This window comes from Symphalangus syndactylus, chromosome 3 (assembly GCF_028878055.3).
Source record: "Symphalangus syndactylus isolate Jambi chromosome 3, NHGRI_mSymSyn1-v2.1_pri, whole genome shotgun sequence".
NCBI classification, from domain to species: Eukaryota; Metazoa; Chordata; class Mammalia; order Primates; family Hylobatidae; genus Symphalangus; species Symphalangus syndactylus.
In genome coordinates this window covers 136,054,150-136,077,903 of record NC_072425.2, presented here as the reverse complement: position 1 = coordinate 136,077,903, position 23,754 = coordinate 136,054,150, and the positions used below count along the sequence as shown (strand labels likewise).

The window sequence follows — 23,754 nt, the reverse complement described above, 5'->3', positions numbered from 1 at the left end:
GCGAGCGCTTCGCCGTGGGACTTCCTCCGCCTGGCTCCGCCTCTTGCCCCGGAAGTACTCACAGCGGACGGTGGTTTCTGGGCCTGTTTCTGAGCAGCGCTTCCTTTTTGTCCGACATCTTGGCGAGGCTGTGGTGTCCGCTGCTACTCTCTGAGCTTCGCAATGGTAAGCTTCAGGGGTATGAAGTCGCCGGGGTTCTTGGGTTTGAGGACTCAGTGAGGAGAGCCTTCGACGGGAGCGCTCCTTGGCCTGCCGGCCTCGGTTGCAGGGCGGGCGCGGTTATTGCTTCGCCCATGTGCTCTGGTGGTGGAGTTTGCGGGGGCTGGGGGCGACGTATTAGGGGACTTTGGCGCTATTTGAGGACCTGGTTGCATTCCCGCTGCCCTCCTACAGCCGCCCAAGGACGATAAGAAGAAGAAGGACGCTGGAAAGTCGGCCAAGAAAGACAAAGACCCAGTGAACAAATCCGGGGGCAAGGCCAAAAAGAAGGTAGAAATAAGACCCGTCTGAGAGAGACTAGGGGTAACCCTCTCGTAGCCGTCTAGTAATAGGTAACTTGTATAGTAAGTGGTTTTTCAGGTGTAGATTTCTAGAGTCAAAATGTGAGAGTCTATCTTCCCGTCACCACTCGTTCTTTTTCCCATTAGGATCATGAAAATGAATCCATTGTGCAAAGTGCCCCTGTGCCTGCCGTGTTATTTTTAACTGATCTAGTGGGGCTCGGCCCCGTTCTGAAGCCCAAAAACGTGTCGGTGTTTTTTTTTTTTTAGTAATGTGTAATTTATTTTTGATAACGGTGGAACAGATTTCTCTGACGCAGATTAGTCGAGAGGGAAAGGGTGCTTCTGCCAGAAATACTAACTTGTTTCTGTTTTGTTTTGGTGAGCAGAAGTGGTCCAAAGGCAAAGTTCGGGACAAGCTCAATAACTTAGTCTTGTTTGACAAAGCTACCTATGACAAACTCTGTAAGGAAGTTCCCAACTATAAACTTATAACCCCAGCTGTGGTCTCTGAGAGACTGAAGATTCGAGGCTCCCTGGCTAGGGCAGCCCTTCAGGAGCTCCTTAGTAAAGGTGAGGGGTGTATCCTACATGTGTGCTTTTGTAGGTTAAATTGTCTTGACCATGTTAACCATTTTCAGTGGTTTTGCTGGAAAAGCAGTATTAAAAAAAAAAAAAAAAAGGCATGGCTTGACCATTGGCTGTTAGTAATGTAATTCTGACGTCTTAGGCCTGAGATGAATTCTCAGGGTTCTTAGCCACTTTTGTGCCGTGGACCCTGTGGCAGTTTAGTGAAGCCCAAGGATCTTTTATGTTTGAAGTAAATGGATGCATAGAATTACAGGGACAACAATTTTTGAAATAATTTGATTACTATTTTGAAACAACTTTGAAAATGTTTAAAATCTTCATGGTATTTTGTTGATGTATTAAATTTTAAAACCAGAAATTTAGTACAGTCTACTCAGTAGTATGGTCTGATTACCGTAATTCCACAATAATAAGGCTCAGCTAACTATAGTGACTGAACGTCTGTAATTCTAGCACTTTGGGAGGCCGAGGCAGGTGAATCACTGGAGGTCAGGAGTTAAAGACCAGCCTGGCCAATATGGTGAAAACCTGTCTCTACTGAAAGTTAGCTGGACATGGAGTAGCCTGTAATCCCAGTTACTCAGGATGCTGAGACTTGAGGATCGCTTGAACCCAGGAGATGGAGGTGGCAGTGAGCCGAGATGACACCACTGCACTCCAGCCTTAGTGACAGAGCAAGAGACTGTCTCAAAAAAGGGGGTGGTGGTGGAAGATAATGGGCCCCTAATTTAAAGGAAAAGTAAGGATAGATGATCTTTAAAAAACTGTAGGATTCTCTAGCTGTTACCAAACGTCAGATTAAGCAATTCTGGAGCCAGGTGCAGTGGTACCCTTGTATTTCTAGCTACTTGGGAGGCCAAAGCAGGAGGATCATTTGAGCCAAGGAGTTTTGGGCACCTTTGAGAGAACCCTGTCTCTTTGTTTTCCTTTTGTTTAAATAGAGATGCGGTTTTGCCATGTTGCCCAGGCTGGTCTCCTGGGCTCAAGAGATCCCCCTGTCCAAAGTGCTGGGATTACAGGCATGAGCCACTGCACCCGGCCAAAACAAACCTTACTAGAGTCTCTGTCGCCCAGGCTGGAGTGCAGAGGGGCAATCTTGGCTCACTGCAACCACCAATTCCTGGGTTCAGGTGGTCCTCACATCTCAGCCTCCCAAGTAGCTGGGATTACAAGCACGTGCCACCATGCCCAGCTAATTTTTGTATTTTTGGTAGAGATGGGGTTTCACCATGTTGGCCAGGCTGGTACGCAACTCCTTACCTCAAGCGATCTGCCCGCCTCCACCTACCCAAAGCAGTGGGATTACAGGCATGAGCCACTGCACCCAGCCAAAAACCTTACTAGTTTCTATTGTAGCATCTATTAAGCATCTCATCGTACTATCCTCTTTCCCTAGGACTTATCAAACTGGTTTCAAAGCACAGAGCTCAAGTAATTTACACCAGAAATACCAAGGGTGGAGATGCTCCAGCTGCTGGTGAAGATGCATGAATAGGTGAGTAGGAATGTGTGGGCTCATACGGTGTAGGAGGTAGATACAAAGCTTTATGGTTCTGATTCTTTTAATTTTTTTTTACAGGTCCAACCAACTGTACATTTGGAAAAATAAAACTTTATTAAATCAAATGAATGAATATGTCTGTTTCCTTTTTTTAAATTTAATTTAATTTTATTTTTTTGAGGCGGATTCTCGCTCTGTCGCCCAGGCTGGAGTGCAGTGGCGCGATCTCGGCTCACTGCAAGTTCTGCCTCCCGGGTTCACGCCATTCTCCTGCCTCAGCCTCTCCGAGTAGCTGGTACTACAGGTGCCCGCCACCACTCCCGGCTAATTTTTTTGTATTTTTAGTGGAGACGGGGTTTCACCGTGGTCTCGATCTCCTGACCTCGTGATCCGCCCGCCTCGGCCTCCCAAAGTGCTGGGATTACAAGCGTGAGCCACCGCGCCCAGCCGAGTATGTCTGTTCCTAAGAAAGACAATGATAAAGAATTTGGTGGAAGGTATAATAGTAGGGGTTTGTTGACTTTGCTTTTAGTCTCATGGTAGTTGGCAGAGCATGATTAGCTTTTTTCTGTATGTGACTGCTTCATTGCTGCAGCTTCAGTTTTGAATTGATGTCTGAAAGGAAATAAAGGGTTAACACGATGATGAAGGGTGACATCTCCATAAAGGAGGTTGGATGGGTAGGTTGGAGACCCGGCACTGAACACACGTACCTGGACTGCCAGCGGCGTCCATTATTCCAGACGCGGCCAAAAGAGGGCAGCCAGCCTGCACTGGTCCTGGAGCTGTGATCAAAGTTGGCCCCAACTCGGTCTAGGGGGAGTTTTTTCAACTTCTGTTTTTCCTCTGTGCAATGATAGGGAAACCTTTTTAGTTTTCTTTATTAAAGAATATAGAGATGGGGTCTCACTATGTTGTCCAGGCTGTTTTCAGACTTCGGGGCTCAAGTGACCCTCCCACCTCAGCCTCCCAAAGTGCTAGGATTACAGCCATGAGCCACCACACACAGGCAAGGAAACCATTTTTGAGTGTGAAGGTTTAGAAGACCCTCTCTTGAATTAGTTTACTTACTTTCTTTAAGAAATTCTTCATAGGATGGTCCTATTTCTTGGTTCCCTGCAATGTATTCTTCATCTTGGATCATCCAGGGAGGTGTGGCACCTGAAAAAAGAAATTAAGACTTTTTTTTTTTTTTTTTAAGTCTTTAGGCTATTGTGAAACATGTCCTAGCTGTTAGCTTACCTCTCCTAATTAAGAACTAGAAATGTCTAAAAGCAAAGCCCGGGAATTCTGGAGCCTAAGAAGGTCCTAGGCTAATTTAAAGCAACATACCCCATATGTGATAGTCATTTTAAAATGGCTTTAAGGCATAACTGACATAAACAATACACACTTATATTTGGTGACTTGAGCGAAGCCATTACAATCTAGACCCCAAACGTCCCCCTCTATCACTGCCCCCATTAAAATATTTAACTATCCAGGCAATCAGTGATCTTTCAGTTGCTTTATTGGTTTGTATTTTTTAGGATTTTGTGTGTGTGGACATTGAGGTGGGGTCTGGCCTTTGTTTTTTTTGAGAGGAGTCTCGCTCTAGCCCAGGCTGGACACAATCTCAGCTCACTGCAACCTCCACCTCCCAGGTCTTGGTTCAAACAATTCTGCCTCAGCCTCCCAAGTAGCTGGGATTACAGGCGCGCGCCACAACACCCAGCTAATTTTTGAATTTTTAGTAGAGATAGGGTTTCACCATGTTGGCAGACTGGTCTTGAACTCCTGACCTCGTTATCCGCCTGCCTTGGCCTCCCAAAGTGCCAGGATTACAGGCATGAGCCACCACACTGGCCAGGTCTGGACTTCTGACATTCATCTGTGTCGTATATATCAATAATTCTGTCTTCATCCTGGAATACTATTCCATTGTTAATCCATTTGCCTGTTGATAGACATCTGAATTGTTTCCAATTTGGAGCTGCTACAAATGAAGCTGTTCTGAAGATTTGTGTACAAGTCTATGTAGACAGGCTTTTATCTAGTTAGGATTGGAATGGTTGGGTCGGGCGCCGTGGCTCACGCTTGTAATCCCAGCACTTTGGGAGGCCGAGGCGGGCGGATCACGAGGTCAGGAGATCGAGACCATGGTGAAACCCCGTCTCTACTAAAAAAAATACAAAAAATTAGCCGGGCGTGGTGGCGGGCGCCTGTAGTCCCAGCTACTCGGAGAGGCTGAGGCAGGAGAATGGCGTGAACCCGGGAGGCAGAACTTGCAGTGAGCCGAGATCGCGCCACTGCACTCCAGCCTAGGTGATACAGTGAGACTCTGTCTCCAAAAAAAAATAAATAAATAAATAAGGATTGGAATGGTTGGATAATATGGTAGGTGTATCCCGAACTGTTTTCCAAAGCAACTGTACCAGTTTACATTCTAAGCAGCAGTTATGAGGGTTTGGTTTTTCTACATTGCCAAACACTTGGCATGATCAGTCTTTAATTTCTGCCATTCCAATACATATATAGTGGTATTTCACTGTGGTTTTAATTTGCATTTCTCTAATGACTAATGTTGAACATTACTCATATGCTTTTATTGGGTTGTTTCCTTATCAAGTTGACAGTTCTTCATATATTCTGGATATAAGGCTTTTACCAGTTACATATGCTTTATCTTGGCCAACTTTATTTAAAAAAAAAAGGCCGGGCATGGTGGCTCACGCCTGTAATCTCAGCACTTTGGGAGGCCAAGACGGGCGGATCATGAGGTCAGGAGATCGAGGCCAACATGGTGAAACCCCATCTCTACTAAAAATATAAAAATTAGCTGGGTGTGGTGGTGCACACCTGTAACCCCAGCTACTTGGGAGGCTGAGGAAGAAGAATCACTTGAACCCGGGAGGCAGAGGTTGCAGGGAGCTGAGATTGTGCCACTGCACTCCAGCCTGGCGACAGAACAAGACTCCATCTCAAAAAAAAAAAAAAAAAAAAATCTCCCAGGGTTTTAAAAACACTGCCCTGGACCTTACCTGAGTGGATGTTACCAACTCCTGGTATATCCTGTAGTTGGAAATGGGAAAAAAAATGCTAGTTAAAGTCTAGGCATGATTAAAAAAAAAAAAAATCCTAGAAACGATAGACAAAGCACACTTTAAAAGAGGTGGGTGTGACTGCTGCCACAATGCTAATTCTGCACCCCAGCTGATGTTAAACTTTGAAAGCACAGTAAGTCACTCTAAGACAGCCCTGTCCTCAGGAAGCTCACAGTCATAACAGTGGAGATGTCTGTAAGTAGAGTGGCTATTACATGCCAGGTGAGCAAAACCTTGCCCTCAGAGCATACATATAATTGGGGAAGAGCATTAAGCACAAGTTAAGTAAGTAAATTACATTTGCAACTTTACATGGTGCTACATCCACTTGAAATAGAGATAACCTGTTCAGATAAGCCTTTTATGAAAAAGTGACATTTGAGCTAACAGTTAAAGGAAGGTAAACTTTAGGTGATGAGGGAAGGAAAGCATGTTTTAGGCAATGGCAACTGTAAAAGCCCGAAGCAACACAATACAGCTGAAGTGTACAGTAAGATCATAAATGGTACGATGACTTTCTGTTTGTGAGGCAGGATTGAAGGGGGAGTAGAAATTGTCCAAAGGCTTAATGGAGGCAGACAGGTTAAAACTGACTGCTTGTTGACAGGATGTGGGAGATGGAAAAGAAGGAAAGGATCTGCATCTAGTGATTGGAAATACAGGTGTGGTGGGGGTTAGTTTCAGATGCCTGTGGGATATTTAAATGTAATGTCCTGTGTTGAGTTGGAACTATGAGTTCTACAGAGGGCAAGATTTAGGAGTTGGCACTCCTAAGTGTTAATACATGTGAATAGGATCCCTTTGGAGGGTGAGAAGAGGTCTGAGAACACTACTAGGGAACAGTGAAGGAAGAAGGAAAAGCCTGCAGTGGAGACAGCAGTGGCTAGAATAGGTAGAAAATCAGGAGAAAGGGGTCCTGAGAACTGAGGGACCACTGGCCCTCTTCTGGCTTGCTTATCCTTTGTACCTGATGGCCAATGAATGTCAGAGATGGTCCTGTCTCCATCCAGTCAAGCTCTGGAGCTGGTGGCAGGTCCAAGTTTGAGGGCTGCTGTGAGCTGGAAGTTACTTGGCTGAAAAACATGAGCCAGGCTGCCAGATGAGGTCCTTGAGCCATGAGGGTGGTAAAGATTAGATCTGTTTCCATTTCCCGGCCAAAAGGTTGCAGAATGTTCTAAGATGTCAAGTTCCCAACAAGAGATTCCCTAACAGTCTTACCTGTTCATCCCTTTCCAGCTTCTAGGTGCTGAAGAGCCCTCTTCTGGGTCTGGCACTGCCTGAGGCTGAGTTTGATTCAGGAAAAATAAATGTGTCCGGGATGCTTAAGAGCCTGCCTAGGCCATGCCTCCACCCTCCAGACCCCAGTATCACAGGAAGGAAACAAATTAGCACATGGAAGGTACTGCCCATCTTTTACAGACTCTTCCCTCCCTCCCTCCCAGTCCTGTCCACATATTCACTGACTAGGCCTGCCCCCTGGTGCACAGGTAAGGGAATTCAATCCAAGCAGATGAGAATGCAGTCAGAGTTCTCTTAGAAGCACTGGTTCATGGCCGGGCGCAGTGGCTCATGCCTGTAATCCCAGCAGGCTGAGGCGGGTAGATCACCTGAGGTCAGGAGTTCAAGACCAGCCTGGCCAACATGGTGAAACACCATCTCTATTAAAAATATAAAAATTAGCCAGGCGTGGTGGTAGCACCTGTAATCCCAGCTACTCGGGAGGCTGAGGCAGGAGAATTGCTTGAACCTGAACCTGGGAGGTGAAGGTTGCAGTGAGCCGAGATCGTGCCACTGCACTCCAGCCTGGGTGACACAGCGAGACTCTGTCTCCAAAAAAAAAAAAAAAGCAGCAGCACTAGTTCATGAAATGCTGGACCTGGGAATGCCAGGGATCAGTGGATTTGGATACTGGTCTGGATCCTCCGAGGGAAACCAACCTCTAAGACAGACCGAACCACCTCCTGTCGGCTCTGCTCCACCTCACGGATCTGAGCTGCCATCTGTGGGAGAGAGGCTGCTTAGACAGGTACAGGATCATGGGGGCCAGTTTCTTCAGAGGACTTTCCTTTAACTCAGGGGCCCTCCACCCCCAGGCGTGGACCAGTACTGGTCTGTGGCCTGTCAGGAAGCAGGCTGCAACAGCACTGCCGCCTGAGCTCCTGTGAGATCAGTGGCAGCATTACATTCTCACAGGAGCGCAAACACTATTGTGAACTGGGCATGCAAGGTATCTAGGTTGCGTGCTCCTTATGAGAATCTAATGTCTGATGATCTGAGGTGGAGCAGTCTCATTCTGAAACCATCCCCTGCCTGGGGCCATCTGTGGAAAAATCGTCTTCCACGAAACCAGCCCCTGGTGCAAAAAGGGTGAGGGACTGCTACTTTAACTTACCTCCTTGATCACTTCATCCTCCTTTTCTTCATAGGAATCCAAACCTTTCACCATGGATTTCTTGAATCTAAAAAGAAAAGGGGCAAAACCACCCAGAACCCATTCCCCACCAGTTAAAACGAAAAGCTCCTCAGTAGATATTTTTTTAATTTTGAGAATTTTCAAATTCAGAAACAAAACAGTATAGTAAGCACCTATGTACCTCTCACCCAGAGTCCTTGTAAACATTTTGCCATACTGGCTCCATTTCTTTTGTACAGACACATGTCCTTTTTGCCAAAACAAAAATAGGTTTAGACGTCAAACCCTATTTTCAGCACGCATCTCCCAAGAAGAGGAAGATTCTATACAACCATGACACCATTACCACATTAAGAAAATTATTCTTTTTAGTGTTCAAATATTTGGCTGGTTAGTATAGACATGGTTTATATGTCTTCAGACTTGAGTGTAGGCATACAGGCTATATTCACATTTCCCTCGTCTCAAAAATGTGCATTATGCCTTCTCTACTCTCATCCCCAATCCCAAAGTCCAACAAAAGATCACATGGAATCCAGCTATTAGGTCTCTAGTCTTCCCCTAGTCTGGAACAGTCCTACTGCTTCCATTACTTCACATCCTCAGAAGAATCCAGGCCAAATTTTGCATACCGTCCCAAATTTCTTTTTCTTTTTTTTTGAGACGGGCTCGCTCTTGCCTAGGCTGGAGTGCAGTGGCACAATCTAAGCTCGCTGCAACCTCTGCCCCCCAGGCTCAGGAGATCCTCCTGCCTTAGCTTCTTGAGTAGGTGGGACTACAGGCCTGCACCACTATGCCTGGCTAATTTTTGTGTTTTTTGTAGAAACAGGGTTTTGCCATGTCACCCATGCTGGTCTCGAACTCCTGGGCTCAAGCAAATCTCTTGCCTTGGCCTCCCAAAGAACTGGGATTACAGGCATCAGCCACTATGCCTGGCCTTAAATCAGTAATTTGTACTGTCACCTCCCTATTCAAATGCCTCTATTCCTTACTTGTATCTTCCTTTTGCCATAGTGAAAACCCTAGTTCTCAAAACCGTGGTTCTCACCACAAAGTTTCAGTATAATACCAATACCACTATCAACAGTGTTCCGTGAGAGCCTTGAATATATCCAAAGAGACAATGGCTTGAGCCACACCTTACCAAAGTGTGGCTGAAAGGCTGGTTTAATCCTCCTGGAACACAAGAGGATGGGAGGTCTGCCAGAAGCTGCTATGAGGCCATCTCCCACTTCCCTCCCCATCTCCCCTAGGAAGTTGTCATCAAACGGTTTCTCATCACCTCCCAGGTTCTGAGGAGGCACGGGGCTTTCTGTTCCACCCCTCTCAGATTAAAATTGTGGAATATTAAGCCACTTAGCTTTAAAAAATCATTTAAGCCAGGCATGGTGGCCCACGCCTGTAATCCCAGCACTTTGGGAGGCTGAGATGGGTGTATCAAGAGGCCAGGAATTCAAGACCAGCCTGGCCAACATAATGAAACCCCTATCTCTACAAAAATACAAAAAATTAGCCAGATGTGGTGGCAGGTGCCTGTAATCCCAGCTACTCGGGAGGCTGAGACAGGAGAATTGCTTGAACCTCGGAGGTGGAGGTCGCAGTGAGCCGAGATTGGTCCACTGCACTCCAGGCCAGTGACAGAGCAAGACTCTGCCTCAAAAATAATAATAAGTAAAATTTAAAAACAACAAAAAAGCCACTTAGCTACTACAGTCTAGATTTGATTCCCCAGCAACAGAATATCCCACAACTCACACTGGGGTCATCCAGTCCTTTTTGTTTCAGTGTTGTCCTTTTTGGTGTATGAAACAAGGACTTGAGAAGCTGGCTCTTTGGTCTTCCCCTTCTTTTCACTGTATGTAAGAAACCATCTAAATCTAAAAGTGTCTCCTCATATCTTTACCAGTCAAATCAGCCAAGCCTTGGAATTGCCTTGTGTGTGTATGTTTGACAATTTACAAGGTTCAAAAGTAAAAATTAGGCTGGGCACAGTGGCTCATGCCTGTAATCTCAACACTTTGGGATGCCAAAGTGGGAGGACTGCTTGAGCCCAGGAGTTTGAGACCAGCTCAGGCAACATAGTGACCCTGACTCTACAAAAAATACAGAAATAGCCAGGTGTGATGGTGCACACTTATAGCTCTAGCTACTTGGAAGGCTGGGGTGGGAGGATTGCTTGAGCCTGCGAGGTTGAGGCTGTAGTGAGCTGTCACTGTATCATGGCACTCTAGCTTGGACAACAGAGCAAGACTCTATCTCAAAAAAAGTAAAAAGGCCAGATTAGGTGGTTCACATCTGTAATCCCAGCAGTTTGGAAGGCCGAGATGGGCGGATCTTGAGGTCAGGAGTTTGAGACCAGCCTGACCAACATGCTGAAACCCCATCTCTATTGAAAGTACAAAAATTAGCCGGGCGTGGTGGTGCGTGCCTGTAATCCCAGCTACTTAGCAGGCTGAGGCAGGAGAATCACTTGAACCTGGGAGGCGGAGGTTGCAGTGAGCCAAGATCATGTCATTGCACTCCAGCCTGGGTGACAGAGCGAGACTCTGTCTCCAAAAAAGAGAAACGAAAAGAAAACTATATTTAGGTTGCCGGTATCTCCTGGCCACTGGCTGCCACTACAGTTCATTTATCTGGAACCTGGGATCCTGAAGATGCAGCGCTGGAGCAGAGAGATGATGTTGACAGGGTGTATTAGTCCATTTTCACACTGCTGATAAAGATATACCCAAGACTGGGTAATTTACAAAGAAAAAGAGGTTTAATAGACTCACAGTTCCATGTGGCCGGGGAGGCCTTACAATCACAACAGAAGGTGAAAGGCATGTCTCATATGGTGGCCGGCAAGAGAGAATGAAAATCAAGTGAAAGGGGAAACCCCTTATACAATCATCAGATCACGTGAGACTTATTACCATGAGAACAGCATGGGGGAAAACGCCCCCATGATTCAGTTATCTCCCACTGGGTCCCTCCCACAACATGTGGGAATTATGGGAGCTACAGTCAAAAAAATTTGGGTGGGGACACAGCTAAACCATATCACAAAGGTTGATGACTGACCCAGTCACATTAGAAATAGGTGGACCAAGCCAGGCGCAGTGGCTCACGCCTGTAATCCCAGCACTTTGGGAGGCCAAAGCGGGCAGATCATGAGGTCAAGAAATCGAGACCATCCTGGCCAACATGGTGAAACCCCGTCTCTACTAAAAATACAAAAATTAGGCCAGGCGTGGTGGCTCACGCCTGTAATCCCAGACTTTGGGAGGCCGAGGCGGGCGGATCACGAGGTCAGGAGATCAAGACCATCCTGGCTAACACGGTGAAACTCCATCTCTACTAAAAATACAAAAAATTAGCCAGGCATGGTGGCAGGTGCCTGAAGTCCCAACTACTTAGGAGGCTGAAGCAGGAGAATGGCGTGAACCTGGGAGGCGGAGCTTGCAGTGAGCCGAGATCGCACCACTGCACTCCAGCTTGGATGACAGAACAAGACTCCATCTCAAAAAAAAAAAAAAAAAAAAAAAAAAAAAAAAGTTGGGCGTGGTGGCCTGCGCCTGTAGTCCCAGCTACTTGGCAGAATCACTTGAACCTGGGAGGCAGAGGTTGCAGTGAACTGAGATCATGCCACTGCACTCCAGCCTGGTGACACAGCAAGACTCCATCTCAAAAAAAAAAGAAAAAAAAAAAAAATCCTGCCTACTCTGAAGGCTGAAGCAGGAGGATTGCTTGAGCCCAGGAGTTTGAGGCTGCAGCGAGCCATGATTGTACCGCTGCACTCCAGTCTGGGTGACAGAGCAAGACCCCGTCTCAAAAAAAAAAAAAAAGCATCTCAAATTATTTAACCAAATGGACTAAGCACATAATAATAATGGACTGTACAGACTGCCAGGTTTCTTTCCTATACTTTGTGCGATTATCACCAGGAAGTTTCTCTCTGGGTCTCATAATCCACAACACCTGAGTGTATCACATAAGTGAGCAAGACAATGAAGACACAGTGGAACACAACTAGACTTTCTGTAGACTAACCTGGAAGGCAGGTATCTAATTTCCAAACCAGAAGTTCCTGGAAACTGAGTTCAAGGAAATAGAAGAAACTGATTTAAAAAAAAAAATTACAGTGTGGTTGAAGTCCAGAAATTTCTAGGCGGCTGGCTGGGTGCAGTGGCTCATCTGTAGTCCCAGCACTTTGGGAGGCTGAGGTGGGAGGATTGCCTGAGACCAGGAGTTTCAGACCAGAGGAAAAGAAAATGACAATGTGGAATTGTAAAAAAAAAAATAAATTTTTTTTTTTTTTTTTGAGACGGGGTCTCACTCTGTTGCCAGGCTGGAGTGCAGTGGCACGATCTTGGCTCACTGCAACCTCCGCCTCCTGGGTTCAAGCGTTTCTCCTGCCTCAGCCTCCCGAGTAGCTGGCACTAGAGGCGCCCACCACCACAACGGGCTATTTTTTTTTTTTTTTGAGACAGAGTTTCGCTCTGTGGCCCAGGCTGGAGTGCAGTGGCGCGATCTCAGCTCACTGCAAGCTCCGCCTCCTGGGTTCATGCCATTCTCCTGCCTCAGCCTCCGGGGTAGCTGGGACTACAGGCGCCCACCACCACGCCCGGCTAATTTTTTGTATTTTTAGTAGAGACGGGGTTTCACCGTGTTAGCCAGGATGGTCTCGATCTCCTGACCTCGTGATCTGTCCTCCTTGGCCTCCCAAAGTGCTGGGATTACAGGCATAAGCCATCGTGCCCGGCCAAAAATTTTTTTTTATTTGAGGACCAGAGAGAAGTTTTGTGCTTTAGCAGACTCCTCCATGTTTTCACCCTGTTCAAAGTCTCCAGGTACTGTTGTTTTTTTTTTTTTTCTGTTTTTGAGACGGGGTCTTTTGCTCTGTTGCCCAGGCTAGAGTACAGTGGCGTGATCACAGCCCACTGCTGCCTCAAACCTTGTGAGCTTAAGGAATCCTCCTGCCTCAGCCTCCCCGGAAGCTAGCACTACAGGCAAATGTCACCATGCTTGGCTAATATAATTTTTTTTTTAGAGATGGGGTTTCACTATGTTGTCCAGGCTGGTCTTAAACTCCTGGGCTCAAATGATGCTCTGTCTCGGCCTCCAAAAGTGCTGGAATTACAGTCATGAGCCACTGCAACTGAATTGCCTTTTTTTTTCTATTTTTTTTTTTTTTTTTAAGAGACATTCTTGCTATGTTGCCCAGGCTGGAGTGTAGTGGTGGAATCACAGCTCACTGCAGGTTCAACCTCCTGGGCTCAAGTGATCCCCCAGGCTCAGGTGATCCTACTGCCTTAGCCTCCACAGTACGTAGGACTATAGGCTAGCCTCCAGAGTAGGTAGGACTGTATGCCCAGCTAATCCAGATACCCTTTTTATTAAAAATCTGAAAATCAGGCCGGGCCCGGTGGCTCACACCTGTAATTGCAGCACTTTAGGAGGACAAGGTGGGTGGATCATGAGGTCAGGAGTTCAAGACCAGCGTGGCCAATATGGTGAAACCCTGTCTCTACTAAAAATACAAAAATTAGCTGGGCATGGTGGCACATGCCTATAGTCCCAGCTACTCACGAGGCTGAGGCAGAAGAATCACTTGAACCCAGGAGGCGGAGGTTGCAGTAAGCTGAGATCACGCCACTGCACTCCAGCCTGGGCAACAGAGCAAGACTCTGTCTCAAAAAAAAAAAAAAAAAAAAAAAAGTCTGAAAATCATTATGGTATGTAATCTACCCTTATTATAGTGCTAAAATGATTTCTGATAAAATAGTTCCTAACTCAACTAGAAAACTATATAGAATGAAAGAATGAGCAGAGTATTCATGATGCCTTTGAGTAAAATCGAAACATCATATAGCGTGATCTAATTTCCAAACCAATAGGCAGTATTTTAACATTAAAGGAAAACTATTCCAATCGCTTAGAAATACTTGCTAAGTACTGCTTTCTACAGTTATGACAACTGTTTCTATGCATATGAACCAAGCAACCAAATATCTATAACCATGGAAATATCTGATCAGAAATATTTCTAATTTGGGCCGGGCTCGGTGGCTCACGCCTATAATCCCAGCACTTTGGGAGGCCGAGGCAGGCAGATCACCTGAGGTTGGGAGTTCGAGACCAGCCTGACCAATATGGTAAAACCCCATCTCTACTAAAATTACAAAAATCAGCCGGGCGTGGTGGCGTGCGCCTGTAGTTCCAGCTACTCGGAAGGCTGAGGCCGAAGAATCACTTGAACTCAGGAGGTGGAGGTTGCAGTGAGCCAAGATCGTGCCACTCCAGCCTGGGCAACAGAATAAGACTCTGTCTCCCCACCAAAAAAAAAAAAAAGAAATATTTCTAATTATTGGCCAGGCGCAGTGGCTCACGCCTATAATCCCAGCACTTTGGGAAGCCAAGGTGGGTGGATCATTTGAGGTCAGGAGTTTGAGACCAGTTTGGCCAACATGGTGAGACCCTGTCTCTATGAAAAATACAAAAATTAGCCCCTTTTCACAAGATGGCACCGAAAGCTAAGAAGGAAGCTCCTGCCCCACCTAAAGCCAAAGCAAAGGCTCTGAAGGCCAAGAAGGCAGTGTTGAAAGGTGTCCACAGCCACAAAAAAAAGAAGATCCGCATATCACCAACCTTCTGGCGGCCCAAGACACTGCGACTCCAGAGGCAGTGCAAATATCCTCGGAAGAGCACCCCCAGGAGAAACAAGCTTGACCACTATGCTATCATCAAGATTCCTCTGACCACAGTCTCCCATGAAGAAGACAAAAGACAGCAACACACTTGTGTTCACTGTGAATGTTAAAGCCAATAAGCACCAGAAGAAGCTCTATGACACTGATGTGGCCAAGGTCAACACCCTGATTCGGCCTGATGGAGAGAAGGAGGAACATGTTTGACTGGCTCCTGATTGCAGTGCTTTGGATGTTGCCAACAAAATAGGGATCATCTCAACTGAGTCCAGTTGGCTAATTCTAAATATATGTATATCTTTTCACCATTAAAAAAAAAATTACCAAGGCATGGTGATGCATGCCTGTTAATACCAGCTACTCAGGAGGCTGAGGCAGGAGAATTGCTTGAACCCGTGAGGCGGAGGTTGCAGTGAGCCAAGATCATGCAGCTGCCCTCTAGCCTGGACAACAGAGCGAGACTCTATCTCAAAAAAAAAACCTGAAATATTTCTATTGGATTCAGAATACAAAATTTCCCTATGGGAGAAATCTTACTTCTTATGCCTGTTACAGTATAATTCCCAAATGTACTATCAGAAAAAAAACAACAACATTTTTAAAAGTATACACAGAAATCTTTTTTCTAGGCTGGGTGTGGTGGCTCACGCCTGTAATCATAGCACTTTGGGAAGCCGAGTCAGGTGGATCACTTGAGGTCAGGAGTTCAAGACCAGCCTGGCCAACATAGTGAAACCCCATCTCTACTAAAATACAAAAATTAGCCAGGCGTAGTGGCGCAAGCCTGTAATCCCACCTACTCTGGAAGCTGAGATGGGAGAACTGCTTGAACCTGGGAGGTGGAGGTTGCAGTGAGCTGAGATTGTGCCACTGCACTCCAGCCTGGGCAACAGAGTGAGACTCTGTCCAAAAAAAAAAAAAAATCTTTTTTCTATTCCCATCAACTCTAAACATTTTTACTGACCCACAAACTGGGTCACACCAACTGGTTACACTAACTGATATGTGATCAGTTTCTTTTCTTTTTTTTTTTTTTTTTTTTGAGACAGAGTTTTGCTCTTGTTGCCCAGGCTGCAGTGCAATGGCATGATCTCGGCTCAGTGCAATCTCTGCCTCCTGGGCTCAAGCGATTTTCCTGCCTCAGCCTCCTGAGTAGCTGGGATTACAGGCACAAACCACCACGCCCAGCTATTTTTTGTATTTTTAGTAGGGATAGGGTTTCACCATGTTGACCAGGCTGGTCTCGAACCCGAACTCCTGACCTCAAGTGATCCTCCCACCTCGGCCTCCCAAAGTGCTGGGATTACAGATGTGAGCCACTGCACCTGGCCGTGTGATCAATTTCATTAACTTCTCTAAAAAAAAATTCATATTTCTTTTTAGAGATGGGGTCTTGATACATCGCCCAGGCTGGCCTCAAACTCCTGGGCTCAAGCTTCCTCTTACCTCAGCCTCCTGAGTAGCTAGGACTACAGGTGTGCACCACCACATCTAGCAGTTTCATTAGTTTCTTGATTATCCTTTAGGCATTCCTTTTTGAGAAAATAAGCAAATACAGTTGACTCTTGCACAGCACAGGTTTGAACTGCGCGAGATCACTTGAAAATTTTTTTGGAGATTTGCAACAATTTGAAAAAACTTGCAGATGAACCACATAGCCTAGAAATATGGAAAAAATTAAAAAGGTATGTCATGAATGCATAAAATATGGGTAGATACTAGTCTTTTATGATTTACTACCATAAAATACACAAATCCAGGCTGAAAAGGGAGAATCGCTTGAACCCGGGAGGCAGAGGTTGCAGTGAGCGGAGATCGCACCACTTTACTCCATCCTGGGTGACAAAGCAAAACTCCCTCTCCAAAAAAAAAAAGTTAAAATTTATCAAAACTTACACACAGAAACACAGACTGTACATGGTGACATTCGCAGTCAAGATAAATGAAAATAAATGTAAAGATGCAATATTACATAACTGCATAAAATTTTAATCCAAACTCCAACTGTCACAAGTCAAGTCAGGAGTTAGTGACCAACCAGGCCAACATGGTGAAACCCCATCTCTACTAAAAATACAAAAATTGGCCGGGTGCGGTGGCTCACGCCTGTAATCCCAGCACTTTGGGAGGCCGAGGCGGGCAGATCAGGAGGTCAGGAGATCGAGACCATCCTTGCTAACACGGTGAAACCCCGTTTCCACTAAAAATACAAAAAATCAGCCGGGCGTGGTGGCGGGCACCTGTAGTCCCAGCTACTCAGGAGTCTGAGGCAGGAGAATGGCGCGAACCCGGAAGGCAGAGCTTGCAGTGAGTGGAGATCGTGCCACTGCACTCCAGCCTGGGCAACAGAGCAAAAAAAAAAAAAAAAGAAAAAGAAAAAAACATAAAAATACGAAAATTAGCCAGGTGTGGTGGTGTGTGCCTGTAATCCCAGCTACTTGGGAGGCTGAGGCAGGAGAATCATTTGAATCCAAGAGGCTGAAGTTGCAGTGGGCTGAGATTGTGCCAGTGCACTCCAGCCTGGGCGAAAAGAGCAAAACTGTGTCTCAAAAGAAAAGATAAAATAAAATAGAGTCCAAAACTATTAAAAGTAAGTACTGGCTGAGCAGCAGTTTCTTACAAACTATAAACAGCCTCTTCTAACGTTAGTATTCTCTGTGCCTCATATTTAAGTAGTTGATAAGTCAACTTTTAGTATTGTTCTCTATTTGCTAAATCCCATCCCCCAACTAAACCTCAAGAACTGTCACATTTTTGTGTCCAATATAGTACCTAGAATAAGAAGTGCTATGAAGACAGTAGATACTTCGGAAGTCCCTCCTGAACTTTCCAGTTAATAGAGTAAGCTCCCATACCTGACAAAGATCCAGAGAATTCACTCTGCTACTTCACGTTCAGTACCAGTGACTCACCTTGCATAATCCTGGGGAGTGACCAGAAACTTCTCTTTCATCTGGACCTCAGCTTTGTTCTCCCACCAGAATTTGTTGGTTGCCTTCTTGTGCTCTGGGCTGAAAATGGAGAGGATAAGTAATCTCAGCTATAGATTATAAAATATTACTCAGATATTAAGCATTAGGTTTGTAATGCAAACTGACATCTGGGTTTCTGCCTGGGGCATGGCTGAGAGAGGAACACTGTTACCATCTCTTCAAGATTTCGTGTCTCTTCTTCCCATAAAACTGTGAGAATCTGAGGGGAGGTTAGGGGCGGTAACCAAGCGGGCTCTCGCAGCCAGACCACTAGCACCACTTGGGACCGTGGCAGCATACGACCCCTACCCTAACAAGGCTGGCAAAACCTGTGAAGTGACTCCATCCATCTTGATCAAATCACAAAAGCGTCCTTTTTCTCACCGACCCCAAACCCTCCTCCCGTATATGTATACGTCTGTGCTGGAGCAGGCTCCTAGCTCGGCTCTCACCTGGCCAGATGCTCCAGCAGCCCCCCGTACAGCACCGTCAGGTTTCCATGGCTCAGGTGTTCCCGCACCTCACAGCCGCAGCACAGGCACCAGCAGCATCGCTCGTGTTCGGGCACATAACGCTCCACCTGAGCGGCGCGGATGGCCTTGCGGGCCGCCTCCACCTGCGGCAGAGAGGCCAAGTAGAACCCCGAGAGCGACCCCCAAATCACACCCGCTCTGGCCTTCACTGACCTGCCCCGCACTCCCATCCCATCTCTAGCCTTGCCTCCGCACCTGGGGCAGGAGCCTCTCCAAAGCCTCCTTCAGCTGCCGCTGGTGCTTGCGGCTGTAAACGTGCCCGCGACCACAGAAGAAGGTCTGGCGGCACAGAGGGCAGCGCTGCGCCGGCGCCATAGGCCGGGGACCCGGTATCACCACCACCAGCGGCCGATCCTACGCTATCCGGCGGCCTCTGACCCCTGACCCCTCGGGGCGGGGCTAACCCAGCGGCTCCCGCGGCCCTCAGCTCCCGGCAGGCGCCACAGCAAGCCCTTCTGCGGCTGCGCAGACTCCTCCCGGGCCTCTACTCCGGCAGAGGCACCAGCATCCCAGAGTTGAGCCGGTTAAGGAGGAGGTCGGCGCCGTCCTGCAGATGTGCGGCGACGCGCGCCCGCCGCAACGTGAGGCTCATAGGCCACACGCAATTCTGAGAGCATTGGCCAGGACCTGTAGTAGCCAACAGGACACTTAATAACTGATGTATAGGTGCGCACTGTGTGTCCAGAGCTTTACGTTAACCACTTCACTGTGTCATCTCGCTGATGTTGTGTGGTTTACTATTACTGTTATTACCGCATTTTTAAGCGGGAAACCTGAGGCATGAGGAGGTAAGGAGCTTTGAGGAGGGTTGCACAGGTGTTAAGTAGCGCGGTCAGCACCTGAGCCCCGGCACTCATCAGTACGGCGGATGGAGGGGAATGCCTGCTGGAGGGGACCAGGAACTAAACTCAATCGTAGTCGCCCCCACAGGGTGTGCTCGCCGCAGCTCCTATAAAGCTGTAAGGGAAGCTACACAGCGTGCAGCGTTGTTGCTGAGGGATCGCACACTTCCCGTAGATTTTGTTGCTAGTTCTGGTGCACTAACCTGGATGGGCTGCTGTCTGTAGGGCCTGCACAGGGTCAGCGCTACTCAATTCATGCCTGGCGTGGCTACTTCCCCCTTCAGATCTTCACTTCCTGTTGGAACTGTCCTCTAGACTCTAGCCTCTGCCAGAAATAATTCATTTTGAATACCCTTGTAACACCCAATTCCTTGATCTCCTATCATTCCCCTGGCAGGGTCAGTCCTCGACCTTGTCCCCCCAAATTGCTTCGTCTCTGAATCCAGACTCTGAAGTTCGGCTCTGCCTACCACCTTAAGTTATCCGATGTGGCCTTACCGTCAGCCTAGTCTTTGACTACAGGGAGACCTCTCTTCCTGAAGAAGACGCCTCTTTTCATCCTTTCACTCTGGAAATGGTTCAACGTCTGCCTGCTGCTGATGCTTTGCTGTCCACCAGGGGTTTTCGAAGTGTGCTTCCCCGTTCCCCCCGGGCCTATAGCATCAGCATCAGGGAACTTGTCAGTAACGCACATTCTTGGGCCCCAACCCAGAACTACTGAATCAGAAACTTGAGGTGAGGGCCGGTCGCTGTGGCTCACGCCTGTAATCCCAACACTTTGGGAAGCAGAGGAGGGTGGATCACCTGAGGTCAGGAGTTGAGGACCAGCCTGGCTAACATGGTGAAACCCTGCCTCTACTAAAAATAGAAAAATTAGCCAGATGTGGTGACATGCGCCCATAATCCTAGCTACTCGGGCGACTGAGGCAGGAGACTCGCTTGAACCCAAGAGGCGGAGGGTGCAGTGAGCCAAGATTGCACCACCGCACTCTAGCCTGGGCGACAGAGTGAGACTCCGTCTCAAAAAAAAAAAAGGAACTCAGGGTGAGGCCCAGCCGGCTGTGGTTTTATGAGCTCTTCAGGGGATACTGATGCACGATCAAATTTGAGAAGCACTGGTCTAGGTCTTAGATCCTCTTGGTTCAGTTTCCTCATTGGATCTCAGGAATGTTCAGCTACACTCTCAGGGCAACTTCTTACTTCACTTGACCTTCCAAGACCTCTCCTTCTGTCAAACCCCAATTTTGGATCAACCCAGGCATGCTTCCCTCATGTGTTCCAAAGCTGATCAGAGTAGTCTACACCACTATCTGCTTCAACTTCTAGTAACATCTAAGCCTTCAGCAGTTTTGCTTATGAAACTGCTTCACTGAAGTTCTCCACCACCAAGTAGTCAGCTGGCATCGGAATTGGGCTTGTGTCAAATGGAATTCAACATCTTCCTCTTCAGGACATCCCCTATTTTCATCCTCCCAGTGAATGACACCACCAAGTTAAAGCCTGGAGGCTGGGTGTAGTGGTTCATGCCTGTAATCCCAGTAGTTTAGGAAACTGAGGTGGGCAGATGGCTTGCACGCAGGCATTTGAGAGCAGCCTGGCCAACATGGCGAAACCCTGTCTCTACAAAAAAGTACTGCCGGGTGCGGTGGCTTACGCCTGTAATCCCAGCACTTTGGGAGGCTAAGCGGGCAGATCACCTCAGGTCAGGAGTTCAAGACCAGGCTGGCCAACATGGCAAAACCCCATTTCTACTAAAAATAGAAAAATTAGCCTGGTGTGGTGGCACGTGTCTGTAGTCCCAGCTACTCGAGAGGCTGAGGCAGGGGAACCGCTTGAACCCAGGAGGCGGGGGTTGCAGTGAGCCTGTTGCGCCACTACACTCCAGCCTGGGTGGCAGAGCAAGACTCTTAAACAAAAACAAAACAAAAATTAGCTGGTCCTGGTGACATGTGCCTATGGTCCCAGCTACTTGGGGGGCTGAGGCAGGAGGATTGCTTGAGCCTGGGAGGTTGAGGCTGCAGCAATGAGCTGTGTTTGTGCCACTGCACTCTATCCTGGACAACAAAATAAGACCTTGTCTCAAAAAGAAAAAAAAAAAAAGCCGGGTGCGGTGGCTGACGCCTGTAATCCCAGCAAGCACTTTGGGAAGCCGAGGTGGGCAGATCAGAAGGTCAGGAGATCGAGACCATCCTGGCTAACACGGTGAAACTCTGTCTTTGCTAAAAATACAAAAACTTAGTCGGGTGTGGTGGCACGCACCTCTAGTACCAACTACTCAGGAGGCTGAGGCTGGAGAATCACTTGAACCCAGGAGGTGGAGGTTGCAGTGAGCCGAGATTGCGCCACTGCACACTCCAGCCTGCCAGCCTGGGCAACAGAGCGAGATTCTATCTCAAAAAACAAAAACAAAAACAAACCCAGAATAACTCACCCCAAACTTCCAGGCTTTTTTTTTTTTTTTTTTTTTTTGAGACGTAGTCTTGCTTTGTCGCCCAGGCTGGAGTGCAGTGGTTAGATCTGGCTCACTGCAACCTCTGCTTCCTGGGTTCAAGTGATTCTTCTGTCTCAGCCTCCTGAGTAGCTGGGATTACAGGTGTGTGCCACCATGCCTGGCTAAATTTTATATTTTTAGTAGAGATAGGGTTTCACCATGTTGGTCAGGCTGGTCTCAAACTCCTGACCTCAGGTGATCCACCCGCCTCGGCCTCCCAAAGTGCCAGGATTACAGGCGTAAAACTCCCATGCTGGGCTGGTCAAAGTGCTGGGATTACAGGCATAAGACAATGCACCTGGAACTTGGCTTGTGTCAAATGGAACTCAACATCTTCCCTTTTACTCAACCCCACCCAACATCCACCGCACACAAGTTGTCTTATTCACTGGACTTCTAATATGTTTAAGGGGTCTGTCCCCATTTATTTTTTGAAACAGGGTCTTTCTGTGTTGCCCAGGCTGGAGTGCAGTGGTTGTTCACAGGTGCCAACCTACTATTGATCAGCATGGGAGCTTTGGGGTTTTAAAAAAAAATGTTTAAGCCAGTCATATTTAGCAGTGGGGGGTTGTATACCAACTTTAGTGACACTAATGTTATTAAATTCTAATAACCCACTACCATCAGACCAGCCCAGCTTGGGAGTTTTGACCTGCTCCATTTCCGACCTGGGCTGTTTCACCCCTCCATAGACAACCTGGATAGTCCCCTGTCCTGGGAGGTCACCATATTGATGCTGAACTTAGTGTGGACACCCAAACTGCATAATGCATTACAGTCTAGAACTCCTGGGCTCAAGAGATCCTCCCACCTCAGCCTCCTGAGTAGCTAGGACCACAGGGTGTGCCACCACGCCCAGCTGTCTTCCTTTTTTTTTTTTGAGACGGAGCCTCACTCAGCTGTCCAAGCTAGAGTGCAGTGGTGTGATCTCCGTTCACTGCAACCACTGTCTCTCGGGTTCAAGCAATTCTCCTGTCTCAGCCTCCTGAGTAGCTGGGATTACAGGCACCCACCATCATGCCCGGCTAATTTTTGTATTTTAGTAGAGATGTGGTTTTACTATGTTGGCCAAGCTAGTCTTGAACTCCCGACCTCAGGTGATCTGCCCACCTTGGCCTCCCAAAGTGCTAGGATTACAGGCATGAGCCACCACGCCCAGCCCACACCCTTAAAAAAAATTTTATATATATATAATATAAAAAATAGAGACAGGGTTGCGCTATGTTGCCCAGGCTGGGCTTGAACTCCTGGGCTCAAGGGATCCTCCTGCCTCGGCCTCTAAAAGTGCTGGGATTACAGGCATGGGCCACCGCACCCAGCCTATCTTACATTTTTTTTAAACTCAGAGCATACCTCATTTCAATTTCCTCTTTTGCTTGGGTTCATGTAAAATCTTTCTAACTGGTTTCCAAGTGTCTGCTCTATTACGCTCCGTATATCCTCCATACTCTAGTCTGCTCCTACGAACTTCAGCATCTTCAGCCCCTCTGCCTGGAATTTACATCTTTCCAATCCTGCCTCACAAATTTTCTATTATATAAGGCTCTGAAATATGAACTAGAAGTAATTTCCTTGAAGCTGATGACTTTATCTGGCATATGGTAAGCTCTGAATCAATGTTTATTGAAAGAATGAAATGTCACCCCTTTGTGAAGCCTTCCAGAGTTGTCCCTGAAGAATTAATTTCTCAACTCCAAGGTCCTTTGCTCATCCTGTCATCATTTTTGTCTAGTAGTCAGTTGAAAACCAATAATTGAAAAGCTCCTTGGCCGGGCGCAGTGGCTCATGCCTGTAATCCCAGCACTGTGGGAGGCCGAGGCAGGCGGATCACAAGGTCAGGAGATCAAGACCATCCTGGCTAACACGGTGAAACCCCGTCTCTACTAAAAATGCAAAAAATTAGCCAGGCATGGTGGTGGGCACCTGTAGTCCCAGCTACTTGGGTGGTGAGGCAGGAGAATGGGGTGAATCTGGGAGGCGGAGTTTGCAGTGAGCCAAGATTGCGCCATTGCACTCCAGCCTGGGTGACAGAGTGAGACTCTGTCTCAAAAAAAAAAAAAAAAAAAAGAAAGGCTCCTCATGTGCAGAGATTGTGTTCTATTCATGCCTGACACTTAATTAACAGATGGTGGCCCTCTA

At 47.2% G+C, this 23,754-nt stretch overlaps 2 protein-coding genes and 1 pseudogene across 3 annotated transcripts; 2 read left to right on the top strand and 1 right to left on the bottom strand.

The window, feature by feature from the left end:
- Window positions 1-16: 16 nt before the first annotated feature.
- On the top strand, window positions 17-7,001 carry RPS25 (ribosomal protein S25). Of its 2 annotated transcripts, none has more exons than XM_063636584.1 (5): window positions 17-165; window positions 394-489; window positions 890-1,073; window positions 2,488-2,586; window positions 6,912-7,001. In XM_063636584.1, exons 1-4 carry the CDS (start codon window positions 163-165, stop codon window positions 2,580-2,582), a joined length of 378 nt encoding a protein of 125 aa, XP_063492654.1. In that variant the 5' UTR covers window positions 17-162; the 3' UTR covers window positions 2,583-2,586; window positions 6,912-7,001. The 2 variants fall into 2 exon arrangements, with proteins under 2 accessions (XP_063492654.1, XP_055129395.1); XM_055273420.2 differs by lacking the exon at window positions 6,912-7,001 and adding an exon at window positions 2,671-2,721.
- CENATAC (centrosomal AT-AC splicing factor) lies at window positions 105-18,666 on the bottom strand. The gene is made up of 12 exons (XM_055273410.2): window positions 18,478-18,666; window positions 18,202-18,365; window positions 17,690-17,788; window positions 8,068-8,134; window positions 7,613-7,675; window positions 6,894-6,958; window positions 6,643-6,748; window positions 5,613-5,643; window positions 3,664-3,753; window positions 3,306-3,438; window positions 2,320-3,207; window positions 105-1,573 (listed from the first exon to the last, which is right to left on the bottom strand). Exons 1-11 carry the CDS (start codon window positions 18,595-18,597, stop codon window positions 3,150-3,152), a joined length of 996 nt encoding a protein of 331 aa, XP_055129385.1. The 5' UTR covers window positions 18,598-18,666; the 3' UTR covers window positions 105-1,573; window positions 2,320-3,149.
- Window positions 12,532-15,096, top strand: LOC129479754 (large ribosomal subunit protein uL23-like; annotated as a pseudogene).
- Window positions 18,667-23,754: the final 5,088 nt, after the last annotated feature.